At 38.6% G+C, this 27,622-nt stretch overlaps 1 protein-coding gene across 1 annotated transcript in view; it reads right to left on the reverse strand.

Moving 5' to 3' along the window:
• LOC148951843 (splicing factor C9orf78) overlaps positions 1–27,622 on the reverse strand; it is a 57,173-nt gene that overhangs the window by 16,417 nt on the left and 13,134 nt on the right. Inside the window, exons 3-4 of the mRNA XM_089089355.1 lie at positions 13,106–13,254; positions 2,061–2,267 (exon numbers count right to left, since the gene is read on the reverse strand). Coding sequence (XP_088945481.1) covers positions 2,061–2,267; positions 13,106–13,254 — 356 coding nt within the window. The remainder of the gene's footprint in view (positions 1–2,060; positions 2,268–13,105; positions 13,255–27,622) is intronic.

A 27,622-nucleotide genomic window follows, 5' to 3' on the forward strand; every position in this document is an offset into this window, starting at 1 on the left:
GGGAAAATCACAATCATTAAAAAATGTCACTAAAAGCTTAAAGTAATGCTTAAAAAGAAATGCTCAACTGGTTTTGTAGTTACAAGGCAACTCTAAAACACCAATTTTACCCTGTATTTTCTAATGAGTACCTAATTTTATCAATTTTACCTTATTTTACGAATTTTACCAGTTTTACTTACCGAGTTTTTATTTTACGGTGATTTTACAACCCTACTCCATATATAGGTTGGATCGGGCGTGAACTCCGTAAAGAAACCACTAGGAAACACGCTTTCACATCCCAACAACTTTAGCCGATATTTGGCAACTCTTTCTGGTAGATGTGTCGATGATAAAAAATTAAGGACACTCTCAACCAGGAAGGTACGCAGGGGGGGCCTCCGCGCCCGCCCCCCCCCCTCCCCCGAAATCTCACGATTTTTTTCATTTTCCCATAATTTTCTGAATTTTCTCACAGAATAACGGGTTTGAAGGATTTGGCCCCCCCCAGAAACAAATTCCTGTGTACGTGCCTGCTCTCAACCCCTAAACGTCATAACGGATACACAACTCTAGAAAGTACAACCAGGACACTAATTCTTACTTCCGGCTAATTATGCCTTAGTTCCGGTTATCTGTTCTTCGAGATATCTTGACGACACGAGTTTAAGAACCCCTCCGTATAGCCTACTTTGCACAAGTCCAGTTGTATCCTGTTGTAAAATCTTCTGATAAATATTCAGATGTAAAAACTTTTAGACCCCCCCCCCCTTCTTTAAATCTCCCATCGAGGTTAGACCGGTTCTGACCCTTATAAGACATGGTTAGGACACTAGTTCACTTCTCGCTAAGCTTCTGTGGGCTTCAAATTTGAAGCCAGGCTTTGGGTTTCAAATTTGCTTTAAATTTGAAGCAAATGAATACAAAATTCAAGGAAATTCTATCAAAATCAAAATTTTCACCAAAAGAACAGATGAATTAAAACATTAAATTTGTTGTCTTGTTTTGGAATAAATTAATAGTTTAATTGTTCCACAATTAAAGTACAATTCAATTAGCAATTTAATGTTTTTAAAACAGGAATAAAGACACATAAAATTATATGCTACTTTTCAGAGTTTTAATTGATCACTTGTCTGTATAATATTTAGTTTTGTTTAAATACGATTTTTTTTTATTTAATTATAATAGATAGGAATAAAATACATTGAATGGCATTAAAATAAAACATTTTTTTATCCTCTGGACCCATACTAGGTCTATCGATACATAAAAACTGTGATTAAAAAAAAAAAAAACAATTGTCCCACCAAATGACACTTTTAAAGTAGTATCACACTTTCGTCAGTGTTGACAAGTGAAATCGCCAAATAAATAAGTAAAACTATTTGTTCAAATTTGACACCACTTTTTGTCCATAGAAATTCATACATTAACAATTTCTTGAATTATAAAGACAATTACAACTCCACAAAAAGATACATCTTTTTAAACCGTTCACTGACCTATGTTCTCAGCTTATTTTTTTTTGGCTAATGGTTTCATCCACGTTTCTTTTTACAAATTTGGTGCCCGCTACTTCCAAAAACTGCACATGAAGAATTGTTTTTTGTTAAAAACTGAATTCCCGCATTTTCCTAATTTTTACCATGAATATGGTTGTGTTAGTTTTCACTTAATTAATTCAATCAATGAGATTTCATATCTTCATTGTCCTCGGTGTTCTTTTTCTATCAAATAAATTCATAAAATAAACTTGCAAAAGTGAGAGCCCCTCTCGCGAGGCCAACCCTTAGCTATGCCACTACAAGGTCATTATACCATCTTACATAAAAGTGAACAAAAGAGTTTTGTCATACTGAAAAAAGTATACAAGAAAGTTTTATGGTAAATACAAAAAATATAAAGTATCAATATCCGCAGTACTTTAAGATTGTTTCTTTTCTTTATTTTGTTTATAGGCTACCTATAAAAGCAATACATAAAAGGGAAGTCCCTTCCACGAAATCACCTTGGGTATACCCCTACAAGGTCACTATGCCACCTTAAAAGAAGTAAATAAAAAAGGTGTATCATACTCCACTCCAAGGTCCACTTCAGGGATTCCTGTAAGCATTTGACTTGACAGCATTTCTTCAGATTTATAATTAGCAGATTTTCCAAGGAATTCTGGCAAAGAATGAAACGCTGCTTCCTCTGCAGTAGAAAATACTATTTTCGCTTGCTTTTGGTTAACTTCTGCCGAACCTCTCTTTAAAGCCAGTTGCATATCCACAAACTTTTTCCTGTAAATCAAACACAAACAATTGCATAAATAAAAGACATAAAGCCGAACTAGCCATCCATGACAAAACTGGCCAGCCTTTTGTGATGTTCATGAGGGTAGCTGGCAAATGTATATGTGTTAGCCTTACACACAATTGTCTTTATTGTATTTGAATTGTATTAGCCCCACACACATAAAAAAAAAACTTATTAGCGATATTTTATTCCAAAAAGCATGGGAGCTGACCCCTAGCCTTCCCTCTATGGCCCAGCTCACCCAAATGTCTTTACGGCTAATTGCATATCCACAAACTTCCTCCTGCAAATCAATCAAAAATAATTGGATAAATAAAAGATCTGAAGCCATACTGGCCAGCCATGACAAAACCGACCAGCCTTTAGTCTGTTTTAGCTTTATATATATTTTTATTTATAGTATTTATTTTTAGATTCCAGTTTGTTTTTTTTCTACGATTAAGACGCCTTGCTCTATACTGGCGAAATATTCGTTTGATTTTTGTTCTCTTCGTTTCCTTTCACTGGCCGTAGACCCGTTTGTCACTTTCAAATTCATTTCTTTGTTTTATAATTGCATAAAGATACCTTGCAATGAAAATAGGCAATAAATTATTTATAACACGTCATTCTCAACATTATTGTCCTATATATGTTGCATTTTTTATTATTTACGATGAGTATTTTACGACTATCCAATTTTAAAACTTTAAGGTAAACTTAAGGTATTAAGTAAACTTAAGGTAAACTTAAGGTATTCAGACCTTACAATCTCCTTACTGCTTTATAAAACATTAGCGTAAAGAGCGAGGTGTTCAGGAGGAGGCAACCCCCTTCATATACGGAATAATTTCTGCTCGTTTTAAGTTTCAATGTCGCTCCTTACTTTCTGTTAAAAAAAAACTAGTTTTTTTTATTTAATTTCAGAATGTTTTTGAATTAATGCAGATTTTGAAATTAGAAATAATTAAATCAAAATTTGCATATTGATTTTACTTTTTTTGGCTAAATGGCTTTCTCAAAATGTTGGTCATACGATTTTGAAAAAAAGGCCGGTGGAGGGTGCCTAGTTGCCCTTCAATTTTTTGGGTTCCTTAAAAAGGGCACTAGAATTTTTAATTTTATTTACGAACGTTTTTATTAGCAATAAATATACGTAACTTACGAATTTTCTTCCAATTCTTTAAGAACGATTTTCGAAACACTATTTTCATCTAATTGGAACAATGAGAAGCTTTTTTCATGATAATGCTGAATCAGCATTATAGGCCCATTCTTTTTATATATGTTTATTGACATCAAAACTCCGTTTTATTAGGTTTCGATTACTATTGAGTTATATCGCTTGTTTTTTTATTACGTATATGAGGGGGTTTTCCCCCTAGTTAATATTTCGCTCTGTACGCTAAAGTTCGAATTTTGTTCCAATCACAAACCCCTGAATCACAAAGGCCGTTTAATTAGAATAGATAGCTCTTTTGAAAGTACTAAACAAAACTTTAGCGTAAAGAGCGAGATATTGACTAGGGGGCGAACTCCCTCATATACGTAATAATTTCTGTTCGTTTTTTTTTTTAATAATGTTCCTTACTTTCAGTTGAAAAAGCTTTTCTTTTTTTTAATTTCCGATCGTTTTTTAAATAATGCTGGGAAATCTGGCGCCAATTCATAAAAATGTCCCTTCCCCCAAGAAAACTTTATCTGTGGAAAGATCCTCCCACTTAACCCCCTCCTTCGACCCCCCCCCCTCCACCAGAAAAACATCTCTCCTGAAACTCTCTCCTGAAAACTTCCCAATAACCAATTCTATATGCGAACAATGGGGCAAAATGGGCAAAGTTCATAACTTGCAGCCAACTTCCACCGGGAACTGTGGGGGATTAAGTCATCCTCAAAGACATATTTATTTCGCATGGTGGGAGGCACTTGTGGCGAATCCTAACCCATTATGGGGTACCACCTCGATGTTGAAGATGCGGTAATGAGGTGCGTGGCAGTTGGCACCGTCCCCCGTCTAATGATACATCGCAATGAAGTTACGGGCTTTGTCGAGCTAACCACCCAGCAAAACTTCTTTTACCCGGTCACGATTAACAACAAAAAGCCTCGGACCAAACAGCCATTTTGGCGATGACCTGTAGCACGTTCACCGACCATCCAAACCACAGTTTATATAATTATCCAGTAAGCTTATCGCAGATCATTTCTGGTCTTCGTTCTCGGTGCGAACAAAAAGCTCCTCCCACTTCTTCGTGCAGTTATGGATCAGTGTGTTTGCGTCTATCAATGAGAAATGGTTACTAAGTGCATTATTCGTAATAGCGGGTTTCCCCTTGTTTCCGATTGTTTCGCGTCTGACTTGTCTACCCGTGAAAATATCTGATGCCGCCTATGTTTCTACGTTCTCTGGAGCACTCGCACCCCGGTCCGGGTTTTTATAATGGGTGAGATAGGGAATGATCATACTGGATAATTATATAAACTGTGGTCCAAACGGACCTGTTTACGGTAGCCCACTGCAATGTACGAGGTCTCAGATCTGAGTTTGACCAGTTCCTACATTTAGGGAACTTGGTCAAGGCCTATATCATATGCATCACTGAAACCAATCTAAACCAAGAAACACAAAGCAGTGAGGTTGCCATACAGGGATACACGCTCCTCAGGCGGGATTGAGAGCGTACTGACGGTACTAAATACGGAGGAGGAGGTGTCGCTGTTTATCTACAGAGCCATATACCTTATTCATGCCCGAACATACCAGATTCAGCAGGCGAAGAAGCTCTGTGGGTCAGGGTGACCCTCCCAAATAAATCCGTGATTGTCGGTACCGTGTATAACCCTCCAACTTACCAGATTACCAGCTACCTTGAAACCTCCCTTGAATATATTCTGGGCAAGTACGCTAAGTCTGCCATTATCCTTTATGGAGACTTCAACGTCCATCATAGCGTGTTGCTTCGCAGCAAAAATACTGATAGGGCGGGGTCGGACTTGCATGATCTATCTCTCTCTTACGGGCTGGAACAACTTGTCGATTTCGACACGTATCACGGCCCAAACGGATCATCTCGTCTTGACCTATTCCTTACAGATCACCCTGACTCCTTTAAGGTAGACGCTCATGCTTTCACCAGTGACCACGCTGCCGTCGTTGCACGTGGAAACCTACGTATTCCGCCTCCAGTAAAGCATGAACGAACAATCTGCCTATACAAAAGAGGTGATTGGGACGGTTTAAGAAACACTTTTTTTTCTCAGCAGTAGAGAGCCTTCCTCCTGGAAGGGCCAGAGAAAGCTGCAGATAAGTACCAGCAGGCCATAGTTGACTCTGTCGAAAAGCATATCCCTTCAAAGCGGATCCAGGTGTCCAGTAAGGACAAACCTTGGTTCAACGCCCGGTGTAAGAAGACAATCCGAGCAAAGCAAAAGGCACACAAGCAATGGCTACTTTGGAATAGCGAAAAGGACAAAATTGCATCCTTAAATGCACGCAAAGATGCAGTTCGAGCGATTCGGCAGTACCGGGTTCAGTATAAGGAGAAATTCGCCACCAAGTTTCAACTTGCGTCGGAAAAGAGTTGGTGGAAAATTGTCAAGGAGGCTCTACCGTTGTCCAAAGGGACAGTCATTCCTTCTCTCCAGAGAAACAGAACAGTGGTACAAGATCCACAGGCAAAGGCTGAAGCTCTTGCTAAGGCTTTTGCCGATTTCTCGAATCTAGACGATGACGGTAGAGAAGTGACAAAATTCTCCGACACAACCGACACTGTCCTGGACCACGTGAATTTTTCTGCTCCCAAGATCCTTCGCATTCCGCAACACCTGGATATGACAAAAGCCACGGGTCCTGACAACATACCAAATGTTGTCCTCAAGTCCTGCAGTGCCGAAATAGCTGGACCCTTGTCATTGATTTTCCGGCTGTGCTTTTGCTCCGGAACCTTCCAACGAACATGGAAGTCCGCCCATGTTATACCTACTCTAAAGCCAGAAGGCCATCCAGCGAGCGTGGGCTCCTACAGGCCTATTAGCCTTCTCTCCTGTGTTGGCAAAGTCTACAAGAGCGTCTCCAATAAAACACTTCATCAGTACCTGGAATCAAATGACCTTCTAGGCGATCGCCAATATGGATTCCGCCAGAAACGCTCAACATCAGACTGCCTAGTGGCCCAGTATCAGGAGTGGATAGAACTACTGGCAATGGGATACGACATCAGGGTACTATCCTTCGACATTGCGAAAGCTTTTGACAGAGTATGGCACCGTGGCCTGCTAAAGAAACTCTATGTGTATGGTGTTCGTGGATGTCTGTTAAAAGTGATTGAGAGTTTTCTTTCCGATCGTTCACTGCGGGTTGTTCTAGACGGGTTTATTTCCCGCGAATATCGAGTGAAAGCAGGGGTACTCCAGGGCATTTTCTTGGGACCTACGCTCTTCCTAATCTACATAAACGACATGGGAAATAACCTCGCAAACCCTCTGCATCACTTTGCCGACGATATCATGACACACTCAGCCGTCCCAAAACACGAAGACCCAACACAAGCCTCCCTTTCCCTACAGATGGATCTTCTGAAAATTGAAAAGTGGTCTGATGCATGGATGATCAACTTCAATGCATCGAAAGCAAAGGAGCTTCTAATTACCCGATCAAAGGTGCCACGTGAACACCCCAATTTCATCTTAAAAAATGAAGCTATAAAGAGAGTCGACGAGCTTCGTCTACTGGGGATTCATTTCTCCACCGATCTCTCTTGGAACAACCACCTTGATCGGGTGAGAATCTCCTGCGCAAGAAAGCTTGGAGTTACTCTTCCCTGCAAAAACCTTCTTTCATCCAGTTCGATTATCCCACTCTACAAGACCTGCATCAGAACAATAGCTGAATATGGATGCCTGCTATATGCTGGTGCTCCGAAAACGCTGTTGGCACCATTTCAGAAGATCCGGAATGTGGCAAATAGTGCGGGCTGCGCCTCTACACAAGAAGTGTTCCAGCCTATAACTGAAAGGTTTGATGTAGCGTCGATAGCTGTTGTCTACAAGTAAATGAATTCGTCTCCCTCAGACGAGCTCTCTCGAATTGTGCCCCCCTTTGTCCAGCCGACAAGGCAGACACGAAGGCACACAGCTCGGTCCAATTATCTAAGGTAGTAGGATATGCCGAAAACCGAGTACTTGAGGAACAGCTTCATCCGGCGTTGCACTTCTATCTGGAACGATCTTCCTGGGGATATTATGCCTGCAAATCCCTCTGTTGACACCTTCAAAAGAAGGTTCAATAGACATTTTATACCTCGAGGCCATTGAAAGAGGTAAATGAATAGCGGCATATCAGATACTTTGAAGTACCTGTCGCCGTGAATATTGGAATAAAAAAAAAATAAAAAAAAGAATTTTCGACTAAGCTGAACAAACTGGATATCTCAAAATTTTGATTGGATGACTTGGGGAAAAATTAGCGTGGGAGGGGGCCAAGTTTTTGGCCTCCAATTTTTTGGGTCACTTAAAAAAGGGCACTAGAACTTTTAATTTCCGTTCGAATGAGATCTCTTACGATATTCTAGGAATACTGGATCTATGCGATCACCCCTGGGGGAAAAAAAAACAAAAAAACTAATAAACACGCATCCGTGATCTTTCTTCTTGCAAAAAATACAAAATTCCACATTTTTACAGATAGGAGCTTGAAACACCTACAGTAAGGTTTTCTGATACGCTGAATCTGATGATATGATTTTCATCAAGATTCTATCACTTTTAAGGGGTGTTTCCCCCTTTTTTTGAAAATAAGGCAAATTTTTCAGGCTCGTAACTTTTGATGGGTAAAACTAAACTTGATGAAACTTATATATTTAAAATCAGCATAAAAACCCTTCTCTGTTGATGTATCTACTGGTATCAAAATTCTGTTTTTTAGAGTTTCGGTTACTATTGAGCTGATTCGCTCCTTAAATACAGTTCGTTACCACGAACTGTTTGATTAGTTCGTTTAATCTTTGATTACTGTTTTTTCGATGTAGCACACTGCTGCAACCAGGTTTGCCGGCCGGTGAAAAAAACATCACCAGATTTTAGTGATTTTGTGGTTGATTTACTGATCTCCTTCAATAATCTAGTGGTTCGTGGGTTGATCTAGTGATTTTTACTTAGGCAATATAGAAAATCACTAGAAATGGTGATAAACCACTAGGAGTGGCAACCCTGGCTGCAACTGAGAAGTCAATTGAAGTTTTTCTTATATTGCGTATAAAAACAAACTTCAAGATATCGAGTAATTAAAAAAGGTATTTCCCCCCATCCTAGGCCCAGGATTGAAATCGCAAGATCATGGGGAAAATACCAAGCATTGACAGACCTGGTGTGGCATATTTTGTTAACCAATTTTGTTTGATCAGTTCTCCTAAATGTCAGCGAGTCTTGGATATTAAAAACGTTTGAAGCGAGTGGTCCAAATGTATTTGGCCACTCTTGCACCTCCGAAGAATATTTGACGTCAGAGAGACAGAGTGTGACAGAAAGAGAGAAAGATGAAGAAGAATAGGGGGAGAGAGAGAAGATGTACTTATTCCTGACACATTAGTTGACGTACAATGATAAATTTAGTTGATCATCCTCTAAAGGGCTTAACTGCCTGTGGTATAGGAAAAAAATCAGAGGTTGAAAAGAATAAACTGCAAAAAGTTGTCATAAAAAATATCAATCACTGAAGGAGAAAAGGGGGGCGGGGAGAGAAAGTCAAAGAAACCAAGGTAATACTATGGGCCAGCGAGACAGAAAATAAATCACATTGAAACGAAGAAATGCTTTATTCATCATTTAAAGGAGTCAATGAGTGATGCTTTTGACCTGGTTCAGGAGGCTACTCCACCCAATATAACATGCAAGGATTAAGATTAAGTCTTGCCGGCGGAATGAAAGGGACTTGAGTATTACTTGAGTTACAAAAGATGATAATCAGAAAGATCAGAAAGCTTCGCTTTGCATTCTTTTTTTCCAATACCAATTATTCTACATGATGACCTTCAAGTGAGGGTCTTTCAGTCCGGAAAGTGAAAACTAGCAACAAGAAGGTACAAGGTGCTAAACTTACTTTTGCAATTCGGAAGTGCTTGCTTACAGACCCCAGCTTATTCTTTGCATGGGTAAATTTTTATAAAACCGGAAAAAAATTCTACATGTCTCTCCGATCTTGAAGAGAAACGCTCTTGGGTCATTCTTATTGCCGGTTTCATACTAGTAAGTAGCTATTGTAGGAAACAACAGAGAAGGCTACCCCAGCAAAGGAACATCAGAGTAAAGTGAGATACCGGAAATCCTTGTTACTAGGGACAGATAAAACAAGGAACAAAAAATAAATCTAAATTATGACAAAAACAAGTTAGTAACTATCAATTTTTTTGTATTTGTTATTCTTGGTGGCTTACCAATGGGTCTTCTTACACCTACTAAACAACAGTTTAGTAGAGAAAAAGTAAACAATTAAGATTAGTATACATAAGTAAACATATAGGCCTAGTAAGTAAACATAAAGATTGTTTCAAGATTCATGACATATGTTTATAAAAAATAACATGATAAACAAATTTTTCACACTGGCTGCAAGGAGCAGGGCTCGATATGTCGGCCATATACAACCAATGCCAAAATAAAAAGAAAATACATAGACGGGGCAACCCAAACGCGGAAACACCATAGCAAAGTTCAATACCCTAAATCCTTGCTACTAGGGACAGATAAAACAAGAGACAAAAATAAAGAAGAATTATCTGACCAAACCAGAAGAGTAAATGCGAAGTTTTTGTGTGTCATCCTTGATGATTTCCCAATAGGTATTCTTGTACCTTCTGTATAAGCCTCTGGTATCTTACATACCTTATACCGGTATATGTACCTTGCTCCTTCTTATACCTATTTAAAAATAGTTTAGCATAGAAAACTTAGCATTTGCCAGCAGAAAGAAAGTTTCAAAAGGTTTTCAAATTCAAATCAAACAGTTCGTGGTAACTAACTGTAAGGAAGGAGCGACTCGACTGAATAGTAACCGAAACTCTAAAAAACGGAATTTCGATACCAATAGATGCATCAAAAGAATCAGATTTTTATGTTGATTTAAAATATAAGTTTCATCAAATTTAATCTTACCCATCAAAAGTTACGCGTCTGAGAAAATTTGCCTTATTTTCGAAAAAAAGGAAAAAGCACCCCCTAAAAGTCATAGAACTTTAATGAAAATCACACCATTAGATTCAGCGTATCAGAGAACCCTACTATAGAGAACCCTGGCTATTCAGACCAGAAAATAATTTGCACGTAATTAAAAAAAAAGTGTATTGTCAGTTTGATATATATATTGTGATATCTATTCCTTATAGTCTTAATACTTCTTTATTTGTTGAAGTCAAAAAAGTGAAAACATTTATAATGTATTTTGTTTTCAGTAAAGTGCAAATAACTTTCTGGTCTTGATGAGGTGGGGGGGGGGGTTGTCAGCCCTACTCATACTTATTGTTGCTATTTTGAGTTTGAATATGTTATTTATTGTTATTTCTGTTCGTTTTGGGTTTAATTCTTTTATTTATTGTGATTTGTGGTATTTTTAAGCATGGAAAATTATTTGAATTTATTTCTTTTCATTTTTGGCTTAACGAGGCCATGGGCACCGGCAAGGGGGGGGGCAGAGGGGTCATGGCTCCCACCTGGAAATTTGGGACTATATAGTATTTATAAGGAAACCAAAGGAAAAACAGCAGAATAGGGGAAACCCATGGAAAAAATGTTTGTTGCCCCATTGTTGGCTGGCTGCCAATAGATTTTAACCCATAATAAGGAAAAAAAGTTCTAATTTGTGACTGAGTGACCCCTAAGAAGTTTTCCACAAAAACTTTTTCTATATGATTTGGTTGGAGCATAAAAAAAAAAAAAAAAAAAAAAAAAATCTTCATACTAATGAATGGTAAGTAAATAACAACCCTTTTCAATAACGGAAGTATAAAAGCCTAGCTATTGATAACATTCAGGCAAAGAATCAGATTTTTATGGTGATCTTAAATATGCATTTGCTTATTAGTAATAAGTGCAGTTATTAGAACACAAGAAAGTTCGTATAATTATAGAAAATACAAGGAAAACAACTTAATAAGGGGCGATTTCGGTCAAAATATGCCGTCAACTTTTGATTGCATTGCAAGAGCTGATATATGAAGCCACTATAATCAGAAATGTTTCCCCTGAACAGAATGCTAAGAATTTCCTTATTTTCCCCCTGAACGGATACGTTTTTGTGTTTTACTATCAATTTTTTTATCCAGGAGTGATGGTATTTATTTAGTTGTCACTTTGAAAAAAAATTATTTTTTTACAGTTACGAAGTTTAAAGCTGTCAAATATACTGGCTTTTGGCATTCAAAATTACAAATATTGAATTAAATATTTTTATTTGATCTTATAATTACTATATAGTCCCAAATTTCCAGGTGGGAGCCATGACACCCCCTGCCCCCCTTGCCGGTGCCCATGGCCTCGTTAAGCCAAAAAATAGTAGAAATAAATTCAAATAATTTTCCAAGCGTAAATATTATAACTAATAGATATCAGAATATGTATATCAAACTGACAATACATGTTTTTTTTGTTTTTTTTTTGTAAGTAAAGTGCAAATTATTTTATGGTCTGAAGAAGACATGGGTGTTGTCAGCCATACTCCATTTACTTTTTGCTCGTTTTGAGTTTAACTAGGCGATATATTATAATTTCAATTAGTTTCTGTTTTTCATTCATATACTGATGGTGATTTGTGGTAATTTTACACTAGGTACATAAGAAAAACAAACTCGTAGAATTTGACAACGCTTTTGTCCGGGAAAACTTAAACAATTTAGAATGCGTTGGTTCCCAAAGCCAACTATCCTGTCAAAGGATAGCCAAACCTTCTTATACTTTTTGTTTCCATATGTTTTGGGATTAATTTTGATGATTGTTTGCCTAATTTTTTTTTTCTTCTTCAATTTTTTTATTTTTAATTTGGCACCCGCTACTGCCAAAAATTGCAGAAGTTCAAATGGAAGTCTTTTCAACACAAATGGATTTGTGTTTTTTTTTCAGAGTTTTTAAAACACTTCTGATGTGTAAATTCCTCTTTTTCCCGTTCCTTAGACCTTTTCAACAAAACTACAAAAAAAAACTCAAATAAAAGTTTCAAATTTAGAAACCTTATTTTCCATAGGGGTAGGGTATTTTCCACGAGGGTATTTTCCAAGGAGGGGGCATTTTCCGTGGGGGTTACTTTCCGAAGGAGGGGGAGGGGGTATTTTCTGGGGGGGGGGGGGTAAACGCCGGCCACCCTTATACACAATCCATCATTAGAATAAGATCTTCTAGCATCTGCACTTACCAGGGATGTCAATTGGAGAGGGAAAATGACCTCTAGAGTTTGTAAACTTAGTGAATTTATTGAATTGGCATCACTGACACCTTGTAGGTTTTACTGAGAGAAGGTCTTACTTTTTACCCCCTTTTTTTTACTGATTTAACTGTTGTATTTTTTAACTATAATAAAATGAACGTCAATACAACTAATTTTATAAAAATACACAAGAAAGTTTATTTCTTGTGTGAATCAGGGTATAAGGGGATTGCATTTCCGCGCGGGGGGGGGGGGTATTTTACTAAGGGGGAATACATCGAACATTATTTTTATGCCTAAAATTCCCTTCACCGAGCGAGGCTCGGTCCCCTGGCACTCTTACAAATAAGAGCATATAAGTTCTATTCATTTATTGTTCTTATATTTCATACTAATATTCATTTGTACTATATTATACGTTTATATCCTACTTACATTTCTTCATCCTCGTCTCTCACATTCGTTTCAGCTGAAAAATGGGTCCCAATGCTAACGCTGTAAGCGTCATCATTTTGCTTTAGCTCTCCAGACTTGAGAGCTTTCATATCAATCATTCCTCCAGCTTCTGTTTTGAAAGGATCAGTCTATAAAGAAAAGCAAAAAACATCAAGTCAGGAGGAATAAAGGCTAAAATGGGGCATAGGAATCATGTATCACGGCTAAATATGCTCAAATACGTTCCGACACTCTTAGAACTTCGAATCCAAAAAGTTGTGGCACAAAGCAGAACAGTTTTGTTACAGTGCCCGCACCCACACCCTTTCGACTAGTTACACCTCTGAAGATGAATATAACTGTGCAAATTAACTGAACCTTTAACACTTAAGTTTCACATTAACAATTTGCTCTTTCCTTCGTTAAAAATAATTTCCTTGTTCTTTGGCCCAGTAGTCACTCGTATTAACATGATCACCCGAATCGTAGTCATTGAGCTACTCTAATAGTCTATCCTTCAGCTTAATATCCATCCTTTTCTTGATCTTTTCTTGAGTACACTCAATAGCTTCCTTAATAGTTTCGTATCTTATAGCATGTTTCAGAGTATATTATCGTATCCAGATTTCTAAAACACATCTTCAACAGTGTACATGTGCGAATACCTCGTTTCCGTTTCGGTACCGACTGAACCTTTGATGGTAAAATTTGGATGTTTCGGTCAAGTGGCACTGATACCTGCACAACAAAAGATGGAGACAGCCATTTTTGTTATAAGCAAGGCCGTATCCAGAGGTGGTAGTGGTATTTTAACCCCCCCCCCCCCCCGAAAAGCATCCTATGGTCGACTCGTAAAAATATAACAAAAATTAATATAAAACAATTTTTGGTGTGTTTTTAAGTTTTTTTGTACCTTCCCCCCATACCTTCAAGAAAGAGTATAGGGAACAGACAAAGACGCAGAATTCGCTTTAGAGAAGGATCAATATTTAAAAGTGGGCGCAAATTTTTAAACGGTGCAAAAAATAGGTGAATTCTATGCTAAAATTAAGTCATAACAAATCATAACAACCTTGAGATTTGGAGGGGGATTGAAATTAACAAAGTCCTTGAGCCTACGCACTTGCTTGATAGGGGTTACTGCTAGTCTCCAATTTATAATCATGTTCTATGGGAATTATTTAATTTTCTTTTTCCGAGAATCGATCATCTTTATCTTCACATAATGGTTTAGTTACCTAGAACAGCCAGGATTTTCACCAATACTGAAGAAATGTAGTCATATTAGTAGAGAGGGGTCATGAGCTCGTGACAGAACCACGTGGTTCTGTCAGCATTTTTAATACTGACGGGGCTCCAAATATGGGCATAGAGTCATTAGGGAGAACACGTGGTTAATGGGGTCAATGACCTAAATTTCACAACAACAACAACGACCTTGACATTCGCTGAGAGCGTGCACTTACAACAACAACAACATCGACCTTGGAACACCTGTGCTGTCGACCTCAATTCACCTATCGTGAATCAATAAGTCCCCTTAGAAACAACAAATTAATTTCCCTTTCTTGACAGATCAATCAATCAATGACATCATCTGTCAGACTTTAAAAATTTTCGCCTAGAAACGATTCTCCAGGAATAGATCCAAGTCATTAATGTCTTTGCCTCGGAAACAACTCTTTTGGTCGAACTCCAAAGGATATTAATAACCAAAGGCCATGGAAACAATTAGGCAAGAAGCATCTTAGCGATGAATTGTTTTAGCGCGCGAAAAGGTTTCATATTAATTTGAAATGCGTTAGCGCAGAGATGCCAATAACAAAGGAACACGCTGAATTTACGTTTAGGGATTATTTGGGCGAAACCGTTTTAGACAGGTTATGGAACTATTTCGGCGAAACGGTTAGAGACATTTTAAAAGATGATTTTAGGAAAGATTTTAGAAGAGAATTTAATGGTGAAACTCTGTGGTCGTTATAATACACAAGTTTCATTTGAACAGTGTTGTGAGGTCCTCTAACCCAACCCCAAAGGGTTCCAATCCTTTTACTCCAACCCCGAAGGAACCCCCCGGTCCTCAAAGGCCCCCCAAGCTCCCAAAGGCCCTCCACCGGTCCCAAAATGTCCCCCAGGCCCCCAACTGCCCCCCGGACGCTCAAAGGCCCCCCAAGCTCCCAAAGGACCACCTGCGCCCCACCCGTCCTCCACCTCGCCTAAACGGGCCCCCACGCATCCAAAAGTCCACCCCGACCCCCCCCGGGCCTACCCCGACCCCCACGCCCCACTTCCGGGCTCCACCCGGACCCCCCCGCTACCCCAGGCACCCTCGCCCTAAACGGACCCACCGACCCTCAAATGCTCTCCCCCAGCCCCCGACATTCGTTGATGTGAGTTGTCTGAAACCTATGATTTGGGATGTGTAGTTTGCTACTTCAGGCTTTTCTGAGCAGGATTTCTTAGCCATTCGTAGGTGTGTGTTGACTGAAACCAATACTTTGGGATGAGTAGTTTGCTATTTCAGGCTTTTATGAGCTAGGTTTCTTAGCATTTCGTTGGTGTGTGTTGAGTGAAACTTATGATTTGGGATATGTAGTGTGCTTTTTTGACTTTTCTGAGTTGGATTTCTTAGTCTTTCATAGGTGTGTGGTGTCTGAAACCTATGATTTGGGATGTGTAGTTTGCTATTTTCGACTTTTCTGAGCTGGATTTCTTAGCCTTTCATAGGTATGCGTTGTCAGAAAATTATGATTTGGGATGTATAGTTTGCTATTTCAGGCTTTTCTGAGCTAAGGTTTTCTAGTATTTCGTAGGTGAATGTTGTCTGAAACCAATAGTTGGGAATGAATAGTTTGCTATTTTTGACTTTTCTGAGCTAGGTTTCTTAGTCTTTCGTTGGTGTATGTTGACTGAAACCGATGATTTGGGATATGTAGTTTGCTATTTATGACTTTTCTGGGCTGGATTTCTTAGTCTTTCATAGGTGTGTGTTGTCTGAAACCTCTGATTTAGGATAGGTGGATTGCTACTTTTGACTTTTCTGAGCTGGATTTCTTAGCCTTTCATAGGTGTTTGTTGTCTGAAACCTATAGTTTGGGATGACTAGTTTGCTATTTTTGACTTTTCTGAGCTAGGTTTCTTAACCGTTCATAGGTGAGTGTTGTCTGAAACCTATGATTTGGGATATGTAATTTGCCATTTCCGACTTTTCATAACCGGTTTTCTTAGTCGTTCGTAGGTGTGTGGTGTCTGACACCTATGATTTGGGTTGTGTGGGTTGCTATTTTTTTGACTTTTCTGAGCTGGATTTCTTAGCCATTCGTAGGTGTGTGTTGACTGAAACCTATGATTTGGGATGGTTAATTTGCTATTTTTGACTTTTCTGAGCTAGATTTCTTAGCCTATCATATGTTTGCCCCTTCAGAAAATTATCATTTGGGAGGTATAGTTTGCTTTTCGGACTTTTCAAAGCTAGGATTCTTAGTCACTCATAGGTGTTTGTTGTCTGAAACTTCGAGTTTGGGATGAGTAGTTGGCTATTTCAGACTTTTCTGAGCTAAGGTTTCTTAGTATTTCATAGGTGAATGCTGTCTGAAACTTATGATTTGGGATATGTAAATTACTATTTCTGGCTTTTCTGAGTTAGATTTCTTAGTCTTTCATAGGTGTGTAGTGTCTGAAACCTATGATTTGGGATGTGTAGTTTGATATTTTCGACTTTTCTGAGCTAGGTTTCTTAGCCTTTCATAGGTATGTGTTGTCAGAACATTATGATTTGGGATGTGTGTGTTTCTATTTCAGGCTTTTCTGAGAATGATTTCTTAGCCTTTCTTAGGTGTGTTTTGACTTAAACCTATGATTTGGGATGGTTAATTTGCTATTTTTGACTTTTCTGAGCTAGATTTCTTAGCCTTTCATAGGTGTGTCCTTTCAGAAAATTATGATTTGGGAGGTATAGTTTGCTTTTTGGACTTTTCATAGCTAGGATTCTTAGTCACTCATAGGTGTTTGTTGTCTGAAACTTCGAGTTTGGGATGAGTAGTTGGCTATTTCAGACTTTTCTGAGCTAAGGTTTCTTAGTATTTCGTAGGTGAATGCTGTCTGAAACTTATGATTTGGGATATGTAAATTACTATTTCGGGGTTTTCTGAGTTGGATTTCTTAGTCTTTCATAGGAGTGTGGTGTCTGAAACCTATGATTTGGGATGTGTAGTTTGCTATTTTCGACTTTTCTGAGCTAGGTTTCTTAGCCTTTCATAGATATGTGTTGTCAGAAAATTATGATTTGGGATGTGTAGTTTGCTATTTCAGGCTTTTCTGAGCTAAGGTTTTCTAGTATTTCGTAGGTGAATTTTGTCTGAAACCTATAGTTTGGGATGAGTAGTTTGCTATTTTTGACTTTTCTGAGCTAGGTTTCTTAGTCTTTCGTTGGTGTGTGTTGACTGAAACCTATGATTTGGGATACGTAGTTTGCTATTTTTGACTTTTCTGAGCTGGATTTATTAGCCTTTCCTAGGTGTGTGTTGACTGAAACCTATGATTGGGATGTGTGGTTTGCTATTTTTTGTCTTTTCTGAGCGAGATGTCTTAGCCGTTCATAGGTGTGTGGTGTCTGAAACTTATGATGTGGGAGGTGGAGTGTGCTATTTGAACTTTTCAGAGCTATGATTCTTAGTCCGTCATAGGCGTTTGTTGTCTGAAACTTCTAGTTTGGGACGAGTAGTTTCGCTATTTCAGGCTTTTCTGAGCTAAGGTTTCTTAGTCTTTCATAGGTGAATGATGTCTGAAACCTATGATTTGGGATATGTAAATTACTATTTCGGGCTTTTCTGAGTGGGATTTCTTAGTCTTTCATAGGTGTGTGTTGTCTGAAACCTATGATTTGGGATGGGTGGATTGCTACTTTTGACTTTTCTGAGCTGAATTTCTTAGCCTTTCATAGGTGTTTGTTGTCTGAAACCTATAGTTTGGGATGACTAGTTTGCTATTTTTGACTTTTCTGAGCTAGGTTTCTTAGCCGTTCTTAGGTGAGTGTTGTCTGAAACCTAGGATTTGGGATATGTAAATTACTATTTCGGGCTTTTCTAAGCTAGATTTCGTAGTCTTTCATAGGTATGTGTTGTCTGAAACCTATGATTTGGGATGTGTGGGTTGCTATTTTTTGACTTTTCCGAGCTGGATTTCTTAGCCGTTCATAGGTGAGTGCTGTCTGAAACTTGTGATTTGAGATGGTTAATTTGCTATTTCCGGCATTTATTAGCTAGGTTTCATAGCCTTTCATAGGTGTGTGTTGTCAGAAAATTACGATTTGGGATGTGTAGTTTGCTATTTGAACTTTTCAGAGCTAGGATTCTTAGTCCATCATTGGTGTTTGTTGTCTGAAACCAATAGTTTGGGATGACTAGTTTGCTATTTCAGGCTTGTTCATTTTGAATTTCTGTCATGAAATGCAAGAGTTGGAAAATTAGGGTCTTAGTCCACCAGCTCAGTATTAGGGTCCCAGTCCACCAGCCTGTACGGTGGAAATTCACTAGCTCAGAATTGGGGTCTTAGTCCACCAGCCTGAATGGTGGAAATCCACTAGCTCAATATTGGGGTCTCAGTCCACCAGCCTGAATGGTGGAAATTCACTAGCTCAGAATTAGGGTCTTAGTCCACCAGCCAGAATGGTTGAAATTCACTATCTCATAATTGTGGTCTTAGTCCACCAGCCTGAATGGTTGAAATTCACATTAGACGACACAAAACCTTACAGACACACAAAAAATTACACACACTCACAAAATCTTACAAACACACACAAAAACTTACACACACAAACACATGAAAACTTAAACACAAACGCCCAAACATACACACACACGATGAAACTTACACACACACACACAAAAACTTACACACACACACACACACACAAACTAACACATTCACACTAAAAATAAAATTAACAGACAAAAATACAATCACACAAAAAATATCACACACACACACACACACACACAAAAAATACACACCCACACACACACTAAAACTAACACACACACCAAAAATAACACAAACACAAAAACTAACACACACACACACACGCACACAAAAACTTACACATGAACACAAAAAAACTCACACACACATTCACAAAAACTTACACACACACACACACACAAAAACTAACACACACACACACTAAAACTGACACACACACACCAAAACTTACACACACAAAAACTTACACTCACACACACACACACACACAAAAACTTACAAATGCACTCGAAAACTTAAAATCACACAAAAACGTAAATGCACAAACTAACTTACACACACACACACACAAAAATTAAAAACACACAAACATGAAAAAACTCACACACACCCTCAACAACTAACACACACACAAAAACTTACACACACACACACACAAAATTACAAATAAACACAAAAAAACTCACAAACACACACGCACAAAAAATTACACACACACACACACATACACAAAACTAACACACACACAGACGAAAACTTACACACACACGCCAAAACTAACACACACACAAAAACTAAAACAAGCACACGAAAACTGACACACACACACACCAAAAATTACACACACACACAAAAACTTACACACACAAACACACACAAATACACACACACACACACACACAAACTTACACACACACACACACAAAAACTTACACATGCACACGAAAACTTACATGGACAAAAAAACTTACATGCACACAAAAACTTACACACACACACACACACACAAACTTACACACACACACACGAAAACTTACACACACACGCCAAAACTTACACACACACAAAAACTTACACACACACACACACACACAAAAACAAAAACATACAAAAGAACACAAAAAAACACAATCACAACAGAAAACAAAAATACACACACACACACACACAAAACTTCCACACACACACACACGAAAAATTACACACACACACACCAAAACTAAAACACAAACAAAGATACACACACACACACACACACACACACACTAACAAAAACAAACACAAACAAAAAACTAACACACACACACACATACAAACACACACAAACAAACACACACAAACAAACATAAAAACACACACAAACACGCATACACACACACACACAAAAAAATAAATCCAAACGCAAAAGCTAATAAACACAAAAACTTACACACACACAAAAACTAACACACACACTCAAAAACTAACAAGCACACAAAAACTTACATTCACACAAAAACTTACACACACACACACAAACTTACACACACGCAAAAACACTTAAACACACAAACACACAAAAACATACACAAACACACACGAAAACTTAAACACACACTAAAAAACATGAAAACACACACAAAAAATAACACACACACACACACACACACACACACAAAAAAAACTAACACAAGCACACGAAAACTTACATGCACACAAAAACTTATGCACACACACACGAAAACTTACACGCACACGTCAAAACTTACACACACAAAATCTTAGAAACACAAAAACTTACACACACACACGCACGAAAACTAACACACACACTCAAAAACTTACACACACACACACACAAAAACTTACACACACACACACACACACAAAAACATACACACCAACGCAAACACACACACACACACACACAAAAACTTACACACACACACGAAAACATACGCACACACAAAAACTTACACACACGCACAAAAACTTACACACACACAAAAACTTTCACACACACACGAAAACTTACACACACACACGCACTAAAACTTAAAAAAACACAATAAAACTACTATATCAAATTTAAATTGTATTATTTTTTATAATTTAATTTTGAATTTATGTCGTGAAATGAAAGAGTTTGAATATTTCAGGAGTGACTTGCTGTGCTTTACCTTCTCACAGTTACATTCTCTTGATTTTTCGAAGTTCATTTTGAATTTCTGTCATGAAATGCAAGAGTTGGTAAATTGGGGTCTTAGTCCACCAGCTCATTATTGGGGACCCAGTCCACCAGCCTGAACGGTGGAAATTCACTAGCTGAGAATTGGGGTCATAGTCCACCAGCCTGAATGGTGGAAATCCACTAGCTCAATATTGGGGTCTCAGTCTACCAGCCTGAATGGTGGAAATTCACTAGCTCAGAATTAGGGTCATAGTCCACCAGCCTGAATGGTGGAAATTCACTAGCTCAGAATTGGGGTCTTAGTCCACCAGCCTGAATGGTTGAAATTCACATTAGACGAGGTTACGTGCGCACACATACACAGAGAGAGACGACTAACACACAGGGCCAACACACACACAAAGAGACGACACCTAACCTTTTCCGGCGAGTATGGTTAGGTTAGGTTAGGCTAGATTAAGTTAGGTTAGGTTAAGTTAGGTTAGCCCACGTACGCTTCACTTAGGTTAGCTTAGGTTAGGTGAGAGACAGGCAAAAAGTTAGGTGTATGATTAGGTTAGGTTAGGTTAGATTAAGTTAGGTTAGGTTAAGTTAGGTTAGGCTAGGATAGCCTACGTACGCGCGCGTATGAAATCACACACCTATGAAAGACTAAGAAATCCAACTCAGAAAAGCCCGAAATAGTAATTTACATATCCCAAATCATAAGTTTCAGACAGCATTCACCTACGAAATACTAAGAAACCTTAGCTCAGAAAAGTCTGAAATAGCCAACTACTCATCCCAAACTCGAAGTTTCAGACAACAAACACCTATGAGTGACTAAGAATCCTAGCTATGAAAAGTCCAGAAAGCAAACTATACCTCCCAAATCATAATTTTCTGAAAGGACACACCTATGAAAGGCTAAGAAATCTAGCTCAGAAAAGTCAAAAATAGCAAATTAACCATCCCAAATCATAGGTTTCAGTCAACACACACCTACGAATGGCTAAGAAATCCTGCTCAGAAAAGCCTGAAATAGCAACCCACACATCCCAAATCATAATGTTCTGACAATAAATACCTATGAAAGGCTAAGAAACCTAGCTCAGAAAAGTCGAAAATATCAAACTACACATCCCAAATCATAGGTTTCAGACACTACACACCTATGAAAGACTAAGAAATCTAACTCAGAAAAGCCCGAAATAGTAATTTACATATCACAAATCATAAGTTTCAGACAGCATTCACCTATGAAATACTAAGAAACCTTAGCTCAGAAAAGTCTGAAATAGCCAACTATTCATCCCAAACTCGAAGTTTCAGACAACAAACACCTATGAGTGACTAAGAATGCTAGCTCTGAAAAGTCCAAAAAGCAAACTATACCTCCCAAATCATAATTTTCCGAAAGAGCACACATATGATAGGCTAAGAAATCTAGATCAGAAAAGTCAAAAATATCAAATTAACCATCCCAAATCATAGGTTTCAGTCAACACACACCTACGAATGGCTAAGAAATCTAGCTCAGAAAAGTCAAAAAAATAGCAACCCACACATCCCAAATCATAGGTTTCAGACAACACACACCTAAGAAAGGCTAAGAAATCGGGTTATGAAAAGTCGGAAATAGCAAATTACATATCCCAAATCATAGGTTTCAGACAACACTCACCTATGAACGGCTAAGAAACCTAGCTCAGAAAAGTCAAAAATAGCAAACTAGTCATCCCAAACTATAGGTTTCAGACAACAAACACCTATGAAAGGCTAAGAAATCCAGCTCAGAAAAGTCAAAAGTAGCAATCCACCCATCCCAAATCATAGGTTTCATACAACACACACCTATGAAAGACTAAGAACTCCTGCTCAGAATAGTCAAAAATAGCAAAGTACATATCACAAATCATCGGTTTCAGTCAACACACACCAACGAAAGACTAAGAAACCTAGCTCAGAAAAGTCAAAAATAGCAAACTATTCATCCCAAACTATTGGTTTCAGACAACATTCACCTACGAAATACTAGAAAACCTTAGCTCAGAAAAGCCTGAAATAGCAAACTATACATCCCAAATCATAATTTTCTTACACCTCAAACTTATTAAAGGCTAAGTAATCATGCTCATAAAAGTCGAAAATAGCAAACTACACATCCCAAATCATAGGTTTCAGACACCACACACCTATGAAAGACTAAGAAATCCAACTCAGAAAAGTCCAAAAAGCAAACTACATATCCCAAATCATAAGTTTCACTCAACACACACCAACTAAGAAACCTAGCTCATAAAAGCCTGAAATAGCAAACTACTCATCCCAAAGTATTGGTTTCAGTCAACACACACCTACGAATGGCTAAGAAATCCTGCTCAGAAAAGCCTGAAGTAGCAAACTACACATCCCAAATCATAGGTTTCAGACAACTCACATCAACGAAAGACGGGTGCTCGGGGAGAGCCTTTGAGGGTCTGTGGGTCCGTTGGGGGCCGGTGGTCCTTTGGGAGCTGGGGGGGACTTTTGGGGACGGGGGGTTGGGGTTTGGGGTCGGGGGATGACATTTGGGGGTCTGGGTGGGCCTTTGGGTGCCTGGGGGACATTTGGGAACCGGTGGAGGGCCTTTGGGGCGCCGGTGGCCCTTTGGGAGCTTGGGGGGCCTTTGAGCGTCCGGGGGGGGGGGGCAGTTGGGGGCCTGGGGGACATTTGGGGACCGGTGGAGGGCCTTTGGGAGCTTGGGGGGCCTTTGAGGACCGGGGGTTCCTTCGGGGTTGGGGTAGGAGGATTGGAACCCTTTGGGGTTGGGTTAGAGGACCTCACAACACTGTTCAAATGAAACTTGTGTATTATAACGACCACAGAGTTTCACCATTAAATTCTCTTCTAAAATCTTTCCTAAAATCATCTTTTAAAATGTCTCTAACCGTTTCGCCGAAATAGTTCCATAACCTGTCTAAAACGGTTTTGCCCAAATAATCCCTAAACGTAAATTCAGCGTGTTCCTTTGTTATTGGCATCTCTGCGCTAACGCATTTCAAATTAATATGAAACCTTTTCGCGCGCTAAAACAATTCATCGCTAAGATGCTTCTTGCCTAATTGTTTCCATGGCCTTTGGTTATTAATATCCTTTGGAGTTCGACCAAAAGAGTTGTTTCCGAGGCAAAGACATTAATGACTTGGATCTATTCCTGGAGAATCGTTTCTAGGCGAAAATTTTTAAAGTCTGACAGATGATGTCATTGATTGATTGATCTGTCAAGAAAGGGAAATTAATTTGTTGTTTCTAAGGGGAATTATTGATTCACGATAGGTGAATTGAGGTCGACAGCACAGGTGTTCCAAGGTCGATGTTGTTGTTGTTGTAAGTGCACGCTCTCAGCGAATGTCAAGGTCGTGGTTGTTGTTGTGAAATTTAGGTCATTGACCCCATTAACCACGTGTTCTCCCTAATGACTCTATGCCCTTATTTGGAGCCCCGTCAGTATTAAAAATGCTGACAGAACCACGTGGTTCTGTCACGAGCTCATGACCCCTCTCTACTCATATTTTCGTCTACAAGAACTGTGATGAGTACACAATCACCAAATATCTTATTGCATTACAGCCAACATATTTGCAATTACCTTTCTAAGCATATTTCACAATATCAATGATTCAGACGCACAAATTGGAGGGGGGGGGGGAGACAGAGAATCGCTCTAGGTTTCAAATCATATCTTATACGGTACTTGATATCTTCATTAAAAAAAAATAACAATAAAATTCCTGCATCCCCCTCCCCCACTTGCATTTCTATGAATTAGTACCAATTCTAGGATTTCTGCACTCATTAAAACCAGGGTGGCTTTAGGCCCGACTTTGGTATTATGACCAATCCAAATTCTGACTAGCACAATAAGTTGTTGTGTGGAATCTCCACCCCTCTCAAAAAAAAAGTATGAAGTGTCATTCTTACCCACAAAGAATTCTGGATAAAAGACATAAGCATAATGTAAAATCGAGAATCAGGCCTGGATTTAATTTTTTTTACTATCTGAGGTTTTGAACTTCTTAGAAAAATTTTCTCTCCCCCCCCCCCCCATAAGAGCCTGATACGTCCACCTTTAGTGGTAGTCAATTGTTCGGGTTCCACTCAGATAAATGACCTGGTTTTGTTCCGTAATTACATTTGCTTAGATTTGCCTATAGTATAATTTTCAATGACAATTTAAAAGTCGTTGCTAAGCTATAGTTGTTTTTGCAATAAGTAAGCTTTGAAGTAAATTCTATTTTGGACTTCCTGGTTTGAGTCATTGAATAATAAAGCTAAGAAGGTAGAATTGGTTTTGAATGGGGATTGAGAGGATTGGCTGGGCCAAGCAAAGGTCCATCCTTATGAACAGTTGCTGTAAAGAATACTACTTTTGAGTTAGTCTGCATTTAGACCCCGTTCGGGGAAACATATTTTTTTGTTAATTATAAGTGACCGTTGGAAGAATACAAGTAAGGTATTTTCTACAAACTGTCTACTAATTTTCCCGGAACCCAGGCAGAGTAGGAATAGAGTTAAGAGATACCGTCATTATTATACTGACAGGGGGGTTTGTTACCTCCAAGGAGAGAGTTAGAGATTTTTTAGTGGTAACCAAAGGCGGGTACGGTTGGCATTAGAAAGTGGCCATTTGACCCCTCGATCGCGTTATCATACCCTGGGACAGGGCATACTGTAAATAGGGTAGTACCAAACCTGATATTTGCAGAACGGGTGGAGTACACGCGGGCATCACATTATAATTTGGGGCCGGGACTTTCCCCTCCAATAAATGGTGACACCCGTACATTACCACGCCAATATTGGGGCATTGTAGCTTACCACTATAATACTGATGGCATCGTGGCCTACCGGTATAACACTGGTGACTAATACCCGAACATCTATGATAATCGAATGGCATTTCATTATTATTTTTGATACTTTGCTCACAACCCAGGTAATTGGTTTTGCTCCGGGAGTGCAATTTTAGAATTAGTAAATACAAAACAGAGATACAATAAATAAATATAAATAATGTAAAAATATAAAGATAAAGTAAAGATGGATAATATAGGCTATAAATATAGCAAATGATTTTGAGAAAACGCAAGCATTTTAATCCGACGTCCAGGGATTGTCAAGAGTCGCTTTATTGGAGTTATTGCCAAACAGAGAGACCCTTGTCATATACTCTTGTCTTGGAAAGTTTACTTTAATTCTATAGGCTTATTTTTGTGACGTAGTCATGAAACTATCCCATTTTCCTTTATTTTTGGAGGCGAATAACCCTAGCTCTTAAAAACAATGCCTAAATGCAATCTGATGATTTAAGCCAATAAAAACAACGAAAAGTGCTTGAGCTGCGGTATTTTTACAGATAAACTATCTGTTTCTCTGTGATTTTACAGTGCACAATAGTAACACAAATGCACACAATTTAAAGATTTAGGAAAACGAAAATCAGTTCTAATATACCGTAATGTTATTTTACTTTTAAGGCACTACACAAGAGATTCTCGTACATACAATTCTTATAAAAATTTTAACCGAAAATTCTACTTGTTTTTGTAAAAAAAAAAATTTATTACGAATGGGGAGGAAAAACTCTCCAGGACTTAGATTATGCTGATGATTTAAGCATCCTAGATGAAAGCGAGAGCAAAATGGATGAACTTTTAGAGGTTTTGCGAGTTCAAGGTGCTAGAATAGGTTTGAAACTTTAATTTTAAGAAGATTAAGTCACTAAGGCTAGGAATAAATGAAGGTGAAAAGGGTAACGTCGAGTAACGAAAAGATTGATCAGGTGGGTAGCTTCACATACCTTGGTAGTATTATTAGTAAAGACGGTGAGAGCAGTGAAGATGTTAAAAGTAGAGTAGCCAAGGCTCAGGGTGTTTTTCACAGTTAAAACAAAGTTTGGAAGAATAGGAAGATAAGTCTGCAAACCAAGAATAGAATATTGGAAGCTACAGTGATGACAGTGGTCAAATAGGGCTTTAAAGCATGGGCGCTCCGAAAAGCGGATGAAGATTTGCTAGATGTTTTCCAGAGAAATTGCCTACGGATTGTTCTGGGTACCCGGCTGACTGACCATATTTCAAACAGCAGGCTGTACGATAAATGTGGTTCAATCCCCCTTTCTAGGGCTATAATGAAATAAAGGTTGAGATGGCTAGGGCACGTTCTGCGGATAAACGATGACAGACTGCCAAAGATTGCCCTTTTCGGTCAACCGTCTAGGGCTAAACGGAAAGCAGGTCATCATCGTCTGAGGTGGGCGTATGTCATAAAGAAAGATTTAAAGGAAATGGGAACCTCTTGGAAAGGTGTAAAGAGCTTTGAATAGAAGATAATTTCTTAAACCACATTGGCCTGACATCACATAAAGAAAGAAAAACGAGCAAAAATGGGGTTTTTATAGGCCAAATGAAGATACTGAAAAAACGAAGCGAATATTTCGAGAGGACAAACGCCTCTCTTCTTCAGCGAGAAACGAAACGATGTATCAATAAAAGCCAAAAATTAAAAGAATTAAAACCAAATACCTAACAACCATAAAAGCGAGTTATTCGCCAATATCCGCG

This window comes from Artemia sp. Qi Xiang Cuo, chromosome 5 (assembly GCF_049724085.1).
Source record: "Artemia sp. Qi Xiang Cuo chromosome 5, ASM4972408v1, whole genome shotgun sequence".
In the NCBI taxonomy this organism is placed as follows: Eukaryota; Metazoa; Arthropoda; class Branchiopoda; order Anostraca; family Artemiidae; genus Artemia; species Artemia sp. Qi Xiang Cuo.